At 36.4% G+C, this 12632-nt stretch overlaps 5 protein-coding genes across 5 annotated transcripts; 3 read left to right on the top strand and 2 right to left on the bottom strand.

The window, feature by feature from the left end:
- The first annotated feature begins 1985 nt into the window (after window positions 1-1985).
- Window positions 1986-3031, top strand: B0P05DRAFT_566341 (uncharacterized protein). The gene is made up of 3 exons (XM_051581050.1): window positions 1986-2233; window positions 2280-2617; window positions 2664-3031. The coding sequence occupies exons 1-3, from the start codon at window positions 2095-2097 to the stop codon at window positions 3012-3014; spliced, it is 828 nt and encodes a 275-aa protein (XP_051429104.1). The 5' UTR covers window positions 1986-2094; the 3' UTR covers window positions 3015-3031.
- A 2746-nt stretch (window positions 3032-5777) lies between these two features.
- Window positions 5778-6157, top strand: B0P05DRAFT_632010 (uncharacterized protein). Its single transcript, XM_051583502.1, has one exon. It carries the CDS (start codon window positions 5787-5789, stop codon window positions 6021-6023), a length of 237 nt encoding a protein of 78 aa, XP_051429103.1. The 5' UTR covers window positions 5778-5786; the 3' UTR covers window positions 6024-6157.
- A 657-nt stretch (window positions 6158-6814) lies between these two features.
- On the bottom strand, window positions 6815-8777 carry B0P05DRAFT_566337 (uncharacterized protein). The gene is made up of 6 exons (XM_051581049.1): window positions 8728-8777; window positions 8508-8677; window positions 8281-8461; window positions 8081-8224; window positions 7361-8035; window positions 6815-7311 (listed from the first exon to the last, which is right to left on the bottom strand). Exons 1-6 carry the CDS (start codon window positions 8760-8762, stop codon window positions 7041-7043), a joined length of 1476 nt encoding a protein of 491 aa, XP_051429102.1. The 5' UTR covers window positions 8763-8777; the 3' UTR covers window positions 6815-7040.
- Window positions 8778-9635: 858 nt separating this feature from the next.
- B0P05DRAFT_566336 (mitochondrial ribosomal protein S25) lies at window positions 9636-10366 on the top strand. Its single transcript, XM_051581048.1, has one exon. The coding sequence runs from the start codon at window positions 9643-9645 to the stop codon at window positions 10072-10074; it is 432 nt and encodes a 143-aa protein (XP_051429101.1). The 5' UTR covers window positions 9636-9642; the 3' UTR covers window positions 10075-10366.
- On the bottom strand, window positions 10367-12624 carry B0P05DRAFT_566333 (uncharacterized protein; the record flags this gene model as incomplete). Its single annotated transcript, XM_051581047.1, has 8 exons — window positions 12348-12624; window positions 12217-12301; window positions 12121-12167; window positions 12072-12079; window positions 11751-12027; window positions 11609-11708; window positions 11332-11566; window positions 10367-11287 (listed from the first exon to the last, which is right to left on the bottom strand). Exons 1-8 carry the CDS (start codon window positions 12565-12567, stop codon window positions 10370-10372), a joined length of 1890 nt encoding a protein of 629 aa, XP_051429100.1. The 5' UTR covers window positions 12568-12624.
- Between the last annotated feature and the right edge of the window lie 8 nt (window positions 12625-12632).

Here is a 12632-nt window from a genome sequence, read left to right as displayed (position 1 = left end):
AAATGACGTTCATTATTTTCGTTCTTTTTCTTTCGACTGGATTGTGTTCCCATTTATTATTTTAGCCTTGTCGGTGTCATACAATCCAATCAATCTGGTCTCACTTTACGGTAACTCACGGTGCAAGTATTTTTATCTCGATAAAAAAAAAAAAAAAGAAAAAGAAAAAAAACTTTAAGCCGAATAAGGTAATCATCTGCAGGGGCTTCCTCAATTTCCTTTCCTTTTTTGAATATTCACAAATTGTAAGCGATTCTGAGCTTCTCGATTACACTTTAGGAATTAATTTCCAACTCTTGAGATTCTGTGTAAGATCCCCCCCAAAAAAAAAAAAAAAAAAAAAAGGAGAAAAACACGCTGCATTGTGTGACGAATATGGTTCATCCCTTGATAGTAGTCGCTATGAATAGAATAACCGTAATTTCGCTTACGTATCTTTTTTATATACATTTTTAAAGACAAAAAAAATTGCATGATCTTCATCCTTGAATAAGTTTTTTAAGGTACAAACGATAAATTGTGTAGAACAAAAATTTAGATTATTTATTAAAAGAACTCATACTTGGTGTAGCCACTTTTTGTATCAATCACCACTTAGTTAGTATCGGCTTTTCCTACTTCCGACCAAGCGCGCAGCATATTCTTGGCCGAGATCCTCCTACTCTTGTCAAAGTATCGACTTGACGTTTTCGATAGTGTAAGCCTCAGACTTTCTGTTGCCCACAAGCCTTTCAAGATCAATTCCAAATATGCTCGATGGAGTTCAGATCAGGGATTTAAGCAGGCCAGTACTCAAAGCACCTGATCTGATGAGTGTTCTTCCACCATCGAGCATAGGCACCCGTGTGATAAGTGGCACCATCTTTTTGCAAGGTGAAGTCCCTGTCTTGTGTTGTTGTGAGCTCCATTAACCAAGGATGAAATGTCTAGGCCAAGATATTGACATAGGCGGAGTCCTCTTCAACAATAGTCAAAGGCCCGAAACCCCTAGCCCAAAATCACCCCCCCCCAGACCATAATACCCTTTGACTGTCGAGACGGTGTATCGCTCACCAATCTTTTGAGGCATTCTTCTGTCTAAATTGCTAAAAAGACAAAACTTTCATTTGACTAGATGGAATGACGCCATTGATCGTCTGTCTAGTTGACCTCACTGCTGACACAGCAAAGTCTTTTCTTTCTCTGCTGCTATAAACGATTGGAAGCCCATTCGATGAGTAGCTGGGATCACAGTGTCTCTGTGAACATGGATGCTCATTGTTACAAGTTCTTTTTTTTTTTGATTTGTTGTAGGAAGCAAAAAGGGGTTCTTCCGAATGATACAACCAAGGTGTCTCTCAGCCCTCTCATTAAATTTGTAGGGCTTCACGGTTGGTTTAGTAGGAAGAGAGCTGCTAGTTTTCTCAATTCTTTTGATGATGCTTCCGACAGTAGATAAAGGCCATTCCACCCAAAACATCTTTCATCATGATTAATACAAGATTTTACCTTAATACTAGACAATCTTATTTTTTTTGGATGAATAGTTAATAAACAAACGCATACTATTAAGTGATTAAGGAACAAAGACAAATTAAAAGTTTTTCTTGTTGTATTTGGAAATGGTATGTTCAACAAAGATGTAGTAAAGCTCAAAGGCGTACGTCGTGGTGCTGTCGGAATCCTGTGGAGGTGCCTTAAGAAAAGGAATCTTCTGATTGTCCCTATCAATCAATACCTAAGATATGCAACACTTGTAAAACTAGGACGATGGTAAATCACCCTGATGTCAAAGGACATAATGTACTTGCCTGTACAACTTGTCATACATTTTGACAGAGAGGAATTAGTGCAGCAAAAAAGAAAAAGCACTTGATTTCTCTTTCTGTATGGAGTGGATACTGAATGCCGAAATGTTCAGAAGAAGCAGTTCATAGACTTCATTTGTTCTAATCGCCGTAATCAACACGGTTTTACCTAGTACGGATTTAGATTGTATTACAGTTATGCGACTGTAGAATAACCGTCCTGTTGACCTTGAAATTTTTTTTTTTTACTCCCCATGTTGGTTATCCATATATTTTCTTTTGTTATTATTCTTTCTTTTTTTGTAATATGCAGAGTAAACGTTCATTTGGCGACGCCTTCATTTCAGAAGCCAATGAAAAGATAGTATCACTTGTAGCTAAAGAGAAAGGCTTTCAAGGTATTCAGCCACAAGCCTTAGCATCCTTTTCTAACGCGTTGGGTTCTTGTAAGCATACAGCCTATTGACTTGATCACTCATATGCTTTATATAGATATTGAAACCATGTTTACAAAAGCCCATTTATATGCAGAACTTGGGAATCGATCTAAACCGAATATACACGATATTACAAGATCCTTACAAGATGCAGGGCTTGATATAGCTGCTTTTAAAGACTACTTGTACACACAACACCAATATACCAACAAAACCTCATGCTTTAAAGTAAACATAAAACCTTCTACATTAGAACAGATACCTAGTTTTTTACCATCTGATAATGAAGAATCTGATGAAGAAGACATGGAAGGACAAGAGGGAGGTGTGCCTGTCTATGTTCCTCGTCATTTACCTAGTTTTCCTAGTAAACATTCCTTTCGACAAACACCTGTAAGTGAAGCTACATGAGTAAGCCTGTCACTGATGGCTGGAATAGATTTATATTGATCGACCTGATGATCCACAAAAAGTAAGAGAATTGAATTCAGAACAATCACGTACAGTAGAAGAAAATCTCAAGAAACTCATGTCTGCTGAAAACAAACTGCTTAAACAATCCAACGGTGTTTCAATGGACATCTTTGAGACTTCAAACTTGGAACAAGGCATGATGATGCCTATTGTAAATTATGAAGTTTTTTTACAGCGAAGAAAAAAGCAGAAACAATCAGGTACAACACTGAATGTAGAAGGATCTGATGTACCTAAGCAAAACACTTCAGTGCAAGAAGAACATCAAGATGAGATACCAACGCAAGAACAAGACATGAATCATCATTCTGCTTAATAAAAAAAATTTTTTTTGAAATGACTTTGTTGCTATCATGAGCATCTTTAGGGTCAAATGGATGATGGAGATCTCATACACCATTTTGTCTTATAAAACCAGCAATAATAGTGTGCTTATTTTTCAAATGAATTTAATCACCGATGAATCTGAGCTAATAGTAAAGATGCATTATCTGATGCAATAGCTACAACCCCTTTGTGTTAGTACTAACGCGGTCTAATGCATACGAGGTGTCAGTACTAATGCGACGGAGCCATTAACTAACGCAGTTTGTTTTAGCTGTTTGATTCTCAGGAACTCATATTACTGGTGCTCTTTAATTGCATTTGTCATTATTTAGAATGGATTTGGTTTTTCATCAAATGCATCGAATTAATTTCATTATAAATATATATATATATATATATATATATAGATCATATTACACTAAACAGATGGTTCCATTATCCATATCACTTCTTTAAGCACTAGCTTCGATACATTCATCCTCGTCAAACGATGTCAAGCGTGTTAGAAACGCTATAAAAGAGTTACGCAATAGAAATAAAAAGAAACAGCACAGCTTTTTTTTTTTTTTTTTTTTTTTTTTTTTTTTTTGCTCACAATAGAAGATGAGGCATTAAAGAAGTGTATCAAAGAAAGAAACACAGCCAAAGGATATGCAAAAATTAAGAAAGAAAAAATATTGTACAAAAAGATAATATTTATCGTAAACTCACGCTATTCTGTTTATGAGACATGTTTTTTTTATCATAAATAAAGGCTATAGTATGCGCTAATAAAGAGCTAAGATTCATTTTGTCTAAATACTTAAAAACAAAACAAAACAAAGAGCACTAGAGCTATAAGCGAAGCTATCTGGAGCGTTGTAGAAAAATGCTAGTATGGTAACTATAGATTTTGTCTTTAACTTACAGTGTAAGGTTGTTCAATAGAGAAAAGAATATCTATACAACAAAACTATTAGCCAGCAGAACAAGCAGAATGGGTTTTATACCCTTCACTTGCAAGCAGAATGATAACTTCCAGGAAAAAGTAAGCACAGCCACTTGGCAATTGAGTTAAAAGAAAGAAAGAGTGAAAGTTGAGAGACGGAAGGAAGTTTACAGCCAACAAGTGTATTTACAACCGCATTCTTTTACCAAGATAGAACTAAAAAAATAAAAACAAAAAGAATCGAGAGAAACTTGGCCTTTTTAAGTCGGCAGAATCTGCATCTTTCTTTAGTCAATGTGTTGCACTTGGTACAAGAAAATGATTGCTTGGTTTGTATGATCTTGCTTTAGTTTATGATCCAAATTCGAAATCTATTTCTACTATTTTTTTTTTCAGAAATTTGTAGTATCATCAAGTTGATCTATGGCAGGCGGTTTTGAGTATCAAAACAAATCGTACTTTTGACATCGACCAAGAAAAAAAAAACAAAGTACCTTTTCTTTGATTGCGACCATCTCCAAATCGTCCCAGCATGTCGATTTCACAATCTTGACAGTGATGTGTAATACCAAAATTACAAATGCGGTGATACGTTGCGTGCGATAACTTTATGGTAAACATTGAAATAAACTGCAATGATGCGTAGAGTCCTTAAACGAAAAAGGGCGCTGCGGTATGAGGATGGAAATAAAAAAAAAGTGATAAAGTGACATTTTAAATACCTCGATAGCAGTTAAAATGCTCTGTGATGCAGAATTGCTTCAGGTGGTGAGGGAAATCATTACTGTTATTGCCAAACGTATTTTATAATAACAAACTGTTTTATCTAATGCTGGTCTTACAGTTCATAATGCGAAAATTGCACTTACTAACGATATTCGCTTCTACTAATGCAAAATATTATGAATAATGTCACTTTGCGTTATAAAAAGATAATTGGTGATAATACTCAAATTAAGTTATTTTTGTTCTTTTTTCTGCGAATCCTGCATGGAACAAAAAACGAAATATATCTACCAGCCAAAACAATAGTGCTATTCAATTTCTAGACGCAAAAAAAAAACATGTGTCAAACAAAAACGAACTGTTTTGATAATCTTGCTGTCGAGCAATGGCGCATCCAAGGATGGTGCATTTAAGCTGTGATTCGAGCATTTTTACTCTGGATGTAATCTAAAAATTATTCTCAATTTATCTTTTTAAAGTATCCTATAATAATTTGGGTGGCAAAGAACATAGGGAGATAGAAATACTGGTACTTCATAATCTAAATTGAGGATAAATAAACATAGGACATACAGGATAGCTATGAGCGGAGATCGAAATAGAGCAATTCCAAGTCTTTATCCTACCGCATCAGAAATCAAGTTTTTGCTCAGAACTGCATAAGGGCACAGCTTTATGCCTTTGATTTAGTGACAAAAATTGTAGATAGTTTCTTTATGAATCTATAAATGTAAGAAACAGAGAAAATTTTCTGTTGGATGTCGTTCCTAATCCAGCCTCTATTGCCTCCATTCTAACTTCAGATGTGGTACTAGCTCTCTGAGCCGCGCTTTTTTATTCATAGTTTAAAATTCTATAATAAAAATTGATTCCATCTAATACTATGTTTCTTTATAACTTTCTAAGCCGCGCATTCGTGGAACACACTATGAATAGTTTTAGTAACAATAATGTAGCACAAGATCAACAAAATATCAACCTTAAGCCCGAACAGTTGAAAACTCTCTTCCAACAGTTTGCCAATAGGCTCAAAACACAAGAAAGAGGACGAGGAGATACGCAGTACCTTCCTAGTAAAATCATGGCAGACATGGACAAAACTCCCTCATGAACCTTCGAAAATCATTACCAGAAGACCATACAGTATTTCTTGCTTATATCGGAAATCAAGCCCAAGTCCGCTTAATAAAACCTACTACAGTAACAAACATCTTGAAAAATATGATGGCTAATGCTGGAATTGACACAAACAAATTTGGTCCCCGTTCTATTCGGTCAGCCTCCAGTACAAAAGCAGTTCAATTAGGCCATAAAATTGAAGAAATTAAGAAACATGCAAATTAGAGTCTATCAGCAGATACATTTGAAAGATTTTACTTCAAACCTTCTCATCAAGACTGAAGCAGCAGAAAAGCATGTCATCAGTTTTTTTCTGTTACTATAAACAATGCCACATCTGAAGTCGGAATGGAGGCAACATATCGATTAAAATATTGAGCAAATGTGTAAAAATGTTTACAAGGTCTTTTGCTCTTATCTCATCACTTTTATGGTATAGCTGCCAATCAAACATTTTCAGCAAAAACTAAAACTTTTTGTGCACATTTTGAGTACTTAAGCTTGCCAATAGCTTTGTTTTTGGACTTGTAGCGTCAAAAAGAAGAACAAAAGTTGTCAAGTTTGATATTTTCATAGGTAACATCCTTTGGTCAAGAGGCATACTTTGATCATTTTTACAAATCGCTTTTTTTTTGTCCAAATCAACTCCAAAGGTACCATGGATGTTAGTGAACATAGTTTTGAGGTACTTGGAGTATTTATGCGTGTATAAATGGGCCTTATGCTATCTTTATATGCCCAAAAAAGCAAAGATGATTTGTCTTTTTTTACTGTTGAAGCATTTATGTGTCTAACGTCTCTGTTACATGAGTAAATATACTATTCATATTTATTCACATAGAAAATATCATTAAAGCACACTTGATCCATTGAGCTGGTAAATCTGGTGATCTGACTTTACGTGATGTTTCACCTAAGGAAAATCAAATGTGCACAAGCCATGTAATTCAGGACTGCGTTGTCCTTATTTTGCTTTGCCAAACTCGATATGTTTCTATGCGAAATAAAACCATGCTAGAGCTTTTGTTGAAATAAATTTATTGACGTAAAGCATTCTTAAAAATGGTTCCTTGAAATTGACACAAAAAAAAATGACTGGCATGAACCATATTGAATTATCTATGGAGATCTTTATAGTAACTTTTATCTCTGTAAATAACGCAAACAATTGCACCTTTCGCTGTACCTAGTTAATGAATGAATGTGGCATTAAGAAACTAGCGCTATAAAGCCTAGTGTCACTTATGAAAGAATTTGTTTATATTCAATATATTCTTGTTTAAATTGCGTATTTCGAAGCATTCGATAAAACTGCATGGCAGAGTTTGGCCACAGTACTCTAATTTCACCATGGTTCATATACCAAGACTGGCAACCACCAAGCCATACAGTGCCCTTAAGTCCCTGTTGAATTTGATCTGCATAAGCTTCTTGTGATTTTACATTAGGTTCTAGGCACGTCAAATTGTTCTTTATCATGTACTTGATTATCTCAATACTATACTCTACTTGGCTATGTGGATTGTATCAATACAGCATCGCTTAAAAATCAAGATACTTACGATTCAATCATACCAACCACAGAACTATGACCCAATGCAGATCCAGGACCCAGCAGAAAAAAAAGGTTAGGAAATTGATGTACATTGATTGTCTTGTGTGTCTTGATTGGATTTTGTTCCCACAGTTGGTTTAGATGACAGCCATCTCGGCCAAACACTTGAAGGTCACCCAAGAAATTATGTATATCGAATCCAGTCGCAAGGCAGAGTGTATCGACTTCAACCTGTTGACCATCAGTTGTGATGATGGTCTTGCCTTGAACCTGAACGATAGGCGATGTTTGGACTGTAACGTTCTTCCGACACAAAGCAACCAAATAGTCGTCAGAGAGACAGATACGTTTACAAAAGACAGGAAAAGTAGGAATCAAAGACGAGATTAATTCGGGTTTACCATAATGTTGGAGCATATCCCGCATGTATTTTTCCAATGAAGATCGAAAAGTCGAATGTATTTTACTCTTGACGTCTTTTAGGGCTCTGAAAACGAAGAGGTCACGATACAAGAAAATCCAAGCACGATAAATCCACATCAAAAAGGGAAACCAAGTAAATAGGCACTTGACCCAACCAGGGTATGTCTTTTGGTGTTTAGGAGCCACCCAAGAGGGCGTGCGTTGAAAACTATAGAGATGTTTGACACGAGAAGCTAAATTTGGTATGATTTGAATTGCACTAAATACAAAATAAGACGCTTTTGGACTAGTTAATCCATCTTACCTTGTACCACATCCTATAACAGCAATGGTCTTGTCAGTAAAATCATAATTATTATCCCAATAAGCAGAATGAATGATTTTGCCTTCAAATGATTTAAATTCATCAGGAATGTGAGGTATACGCAAAGCACCCACACCAGAAAACCTATTTAAGAAAAATAGTTCAGCTGGCTATGCTTTTTGTTTGTAGAAGTTACTTGCACAAAATCAAATTCCTTTGTCTGGTCAGATATAGTCAACTGCCACTTATTTATGTCTTGTTTCCATAATGCTTTTGTTACTTTTGTATTTAAATCCACTTGTTCATAAACTTTGTATTTTCTGGCTACATGCTGTAAATAAGCATGAATTTCCTTTTGAGAGCTATAGACTTGACTCCAATCTGATCTCAATATGAACACATTGCATACATAGCCATGAAAACTTACTAGGATTTAATTCAAAACTGAAGGAATATAAATGGCTTTGGATATCACAAGCACATCCTGGATAAGTATTGTAATTCCATGTGCCACCAACATCGTCTGTTGCTTCAAACACCTCTGCTATAATTCCTAACTTCTTTCTCAACTGGATAGCAGCACAAATACCACTAAAACTTAAAAACATTGGAGGTCAATTCATAATTCTATGTCTTTTATAGCTTACCCACTGCCAATAATAGCTACTGTTGGTTTGTTCATGATACAAAAAAAAAAAAAAAACAAAAGGGAAAAAAATAATTACTTGCATAATTATTTATAGGATCCAAAAAACACAAGAGGGAGAAGATACATGAGAACATGCTTAAGATTAGATGATAATGCTTCAGGTACCGCTCGAGATATTCATACGTACCAATGCCTAAATCACTACATCATTATCTAGTCTTAAGCACGACTTTTTTTGGTCTAAAGCATTTTTTAATATGTTAGTCTGGCCAATTTTGATGGTGCTCCAGATGTTGCTATAATCCCTTGTAAAAGACTGTGTCCCTTAAGTATCAAGTGGCAAGTAATTAAAGGCATTTTAGCAGGGTATTAGTACTACTATCTTTAGCATTGAGAAAAACAAGGTATAAAGAGCAGTGAATGAAAAGCTTGATACATCCTTTTTAGTATATATTAAGGGGTAGCCCTCATGACGGCTCTTTTCTCTAGGACATAATCGTACTAAATGCTTTTATGGAAGCATTGTATTCAAGACGCTCTATATGGCTATTTTCACTTTATACGATGGTCTTGTTTCTTTAAACAAGACTTTTATCCAATACAAACCCCCCAAACAGGATACTCGAATGTTATTCTGCAACCAGTTCATTATTTGTAGTTTATTAAACATATTTGTATATAAAAGCAGTTGATAAGCACTCTTGAGCTTTTGTTCCATTGAACCATCCGCATGCTACATTTAAATTGAGAACACATATGACCTGCATAAATATTTGAGCAATCGTATTTCACGCAAGGATCGTTTGGCGCTACCAACATGAAAACCAAAGTCTTCACCTGCGGAGTCTGAAGCCATAAAACAAAAGGACGGGGGGCTGTTGAAAATTTTATTTCGCTCTTTGTTTGACACATTATGGCTTTCCGTGCACCACCTACTGGCCTTGCTCAACATGTCTCCAACATGTTAAAGGGCAACTTGATGAAAAAGACACCTGTTTGGCTCCCTGTGCTTCAAGCCATTCCTCCTGGACCCAGTATCATTCGTTCACAAAACCCTCAAGTGAATGTATCCGGTCAGACTGAGATCGAACAACAATTGTTCACAAAGACCCAACACAAGACTCGTCTTCGCCACTCTCAAAAGCACTTGCGTACACCTCCTCCTCGACCCCGTGCTATTGTGTATCCTGAAGATCGATTGAGAAGAGTGTTTTATAGAGATCATCCTTTTGAATTGTCAAGACCTAAAGTATTGGTGGAAAATGAATTGGGCATCCATCGTACTGATTTCAGTAAACTCATGTTGGATGGTATGCATCCTTCTCAGATTGACGGTGAAGCGTAAGTCATGTTGATGCCATAGCTTAGACTTACCATTCTGTCTAGTGTGATTAAATATCAACTTCACTTGATGACACATGAACATATGCCTGAAAGAAAAGCATACGCTAAAGCAACATCTGAATTCTATGAGATTAGAGCACAGCAAGAAGAACAAGAAAGAGCAGCAAGAGAAAAAATGAACAACCTGTTGCAAAAGATGGACATGACAAGACCACACACAAAACGAGGATTAGAGTTAGAAGAGAGAGCATTGAGACAAGGACAATTGAACCAATTTTAATAAAAAAAAAACAAGTTTATTCTTCTTCTAACCTTGTCAAGGCTAAATTCAAACGAATGGCCAGTCGATGTTCAAAGTCATGTTTGCCATGATCCAAAGCCATCTCCCATACTTGTCGGCATTTTTGCTTGAGGTTCATGGATTGACAAGAGATACCAGCTTCCCATAAAGCATAAGGCACTGTCCAGGTATCTTGTGAAATGTGTTCTTTATGGTCTATGACCCAATTGATGTCCAGTGTGATATCTTCAGCACGGCCGAGTGCATTCAACATGGAGGATTTGATGACTAGCAAACAAGCGCGTTCATCAAAATAGTTAGGTACAGGTGCATCAGGCGCAATTTCCTTCATACGTTCTTCTTGTTCTGCTTGTTCTGCTTTTTGAATACTGGCTAATGCAGTCTGAATACGATTTAAAGAGAGTGTAAGTAATTCAGGACTCATGTAAGTAAACAAGTTCCAGATACACATAAATTCAAGCAAAGGACTAAAGAAATGAAGGTTTTGATAACCACTCTGTTGGAACATGGTCACTTTACGCAACACATAGGTATCGATGTCAGAGAGCTTCTTGCCTGCTAAATAAGGTATTTGGGCAAATAACAAGACAGCCTGTGCTCGATCCCCCATCATACCATAACAAGCACCTTGAGCATAATGACAAAAGGCTGCTGACCAATACTGTTGTTGAGTCAGATAGGCAAAGGCATTGGCTGCCTGCTGCCAATTGCCTGTGATCATGTGGTTCATGGCTATTTCAAAGCGACACGCATTGGTCACAGCTAATTCAGCCCATTCGTTCTGACTGACTTGTGTCGCATAAAGAAAAGATTGCGTCGATAAGGGTAGATCAAGGCTTTGACGTGCCATTCGACCAGCAAAATAAAGGTAAACAACAGAATCTGGGTGTTCTTTTTGAGCATCCAACAGGGTCTAGGATTGTGTTCAATACATGCCCTAACAGTCTTGTCACTTACATCCATGGCTGTCTTTTTATAGACATCGGTCATAATTTGTGGGGCAAATGAAATGGCAGAGACATAATAAGCAAGTAGCATCATGGTAGCCATAGGCGAACGTACCCTTCTCATTTGAGCACATTCATTCAACAACGTAAATCCAAGTTGTCTGTCTGGTTTCCATCCAAAGGCAGAAATGGCCTTGAGTATCTTTGCAGGTAAAGCAGACAAAACAAGATGAACAGAGCCAATCCTTTAAGACATAAGACTTTTAGGTATATCAAGATCTACTTACCCAAATCTGACTCCTGAAAGTGTATCTGAATCCATGATAGCCAAATGGTCTGTGCCCATCTTTTTATATTCCTGCCATACAAAACTATAAGAACTATAGGCTAACCTACACTAAGTAACCCTGTCAAGCATAACACAGTTACCTCGACGTAAATTCAATCCACATTTGACATAGCCTATCATAGACTCTTGCAGTAACTGTAAAATGGCTATCTGAAGACAGCATTCTGCTTTCAAGACATGAGCACGCAGTACACCATTGGCTGGATAAGCTTGGGGCCTTTGCATCTTTTTGAGATAACCAGGGATATAATCAGTGAGTTTAGAGGATGTTTTGGCTAAATCTATCTGTGTGTTGGCTATATCATACGTTGTATTGAGTGCATTTAATGCCATGGTTTGATCTTGTTCAGATGAGGTCTAATGTTGTTATTATGTATTCTTTCTTATATATAAGCTATTACCATCACAGCTATCAAGGAATGAGCTAAATATCAAAACATATATACTTGCCTTTTAAAAATGCCATTGAACTCACAGCCAAAGCACTTAGAGGATCCCTTTTGTTTACGGATTAGTACATGCTTTTTAGTTGTCCAACTTCTTTACTCATTTGATTTTTGCTCAAATAACATCTTGGCTGCCATGAATTGGTTATTCAACAAGAGATTGAAACCTTGCATGATGTTTTCATCTAGAGTAGGTGGAGTTGGCATCAACAGACATTTAGAAAGACTTGCCTTCTTTTTCTTGTTCTCGAGGATGAAGTGTGTTTAGTGTGATCTCACTTTTAGTGATCTGTACTAGATTAGCTCCACATTGACGAAGATCTCCTGTTGTTTTTTTAAGTTCAGGTTCTGAAGGAATAAAGCGTTTTGGTGAAGGAAACCCTTTTATCTCATTCTTCAAGACACTTGTTATTTCTTCTATTCTTTTTTGTTCAGAACAAGTAGATGCCATTAGCTTAAAAAAAGAGAGAGAGAGAGAGAGAGCGCAACACAATTTAATTAAGCAGTGTTACCAAT

This window comes from Gilbertella persicaria (assembly GCF_025201335.1).
Source record: "Gilbertella persicaria strain CBS 190.32 chromosome Unknown B0P05scaffold_87, whole genome shotgun sequence".
Lineage (NCBI taxonomy): Eukaryota > Fungi > Mucoromycota > Mucoromycetes > Mucorales > Choanephoraceae > Gilbertella > Gilbertella persicaria.
The sequence above is the reverse complement of the archived record's forward strand: the minus strand, read 5'-3'. Positions and strand labels throughout refer to the sequence as shown.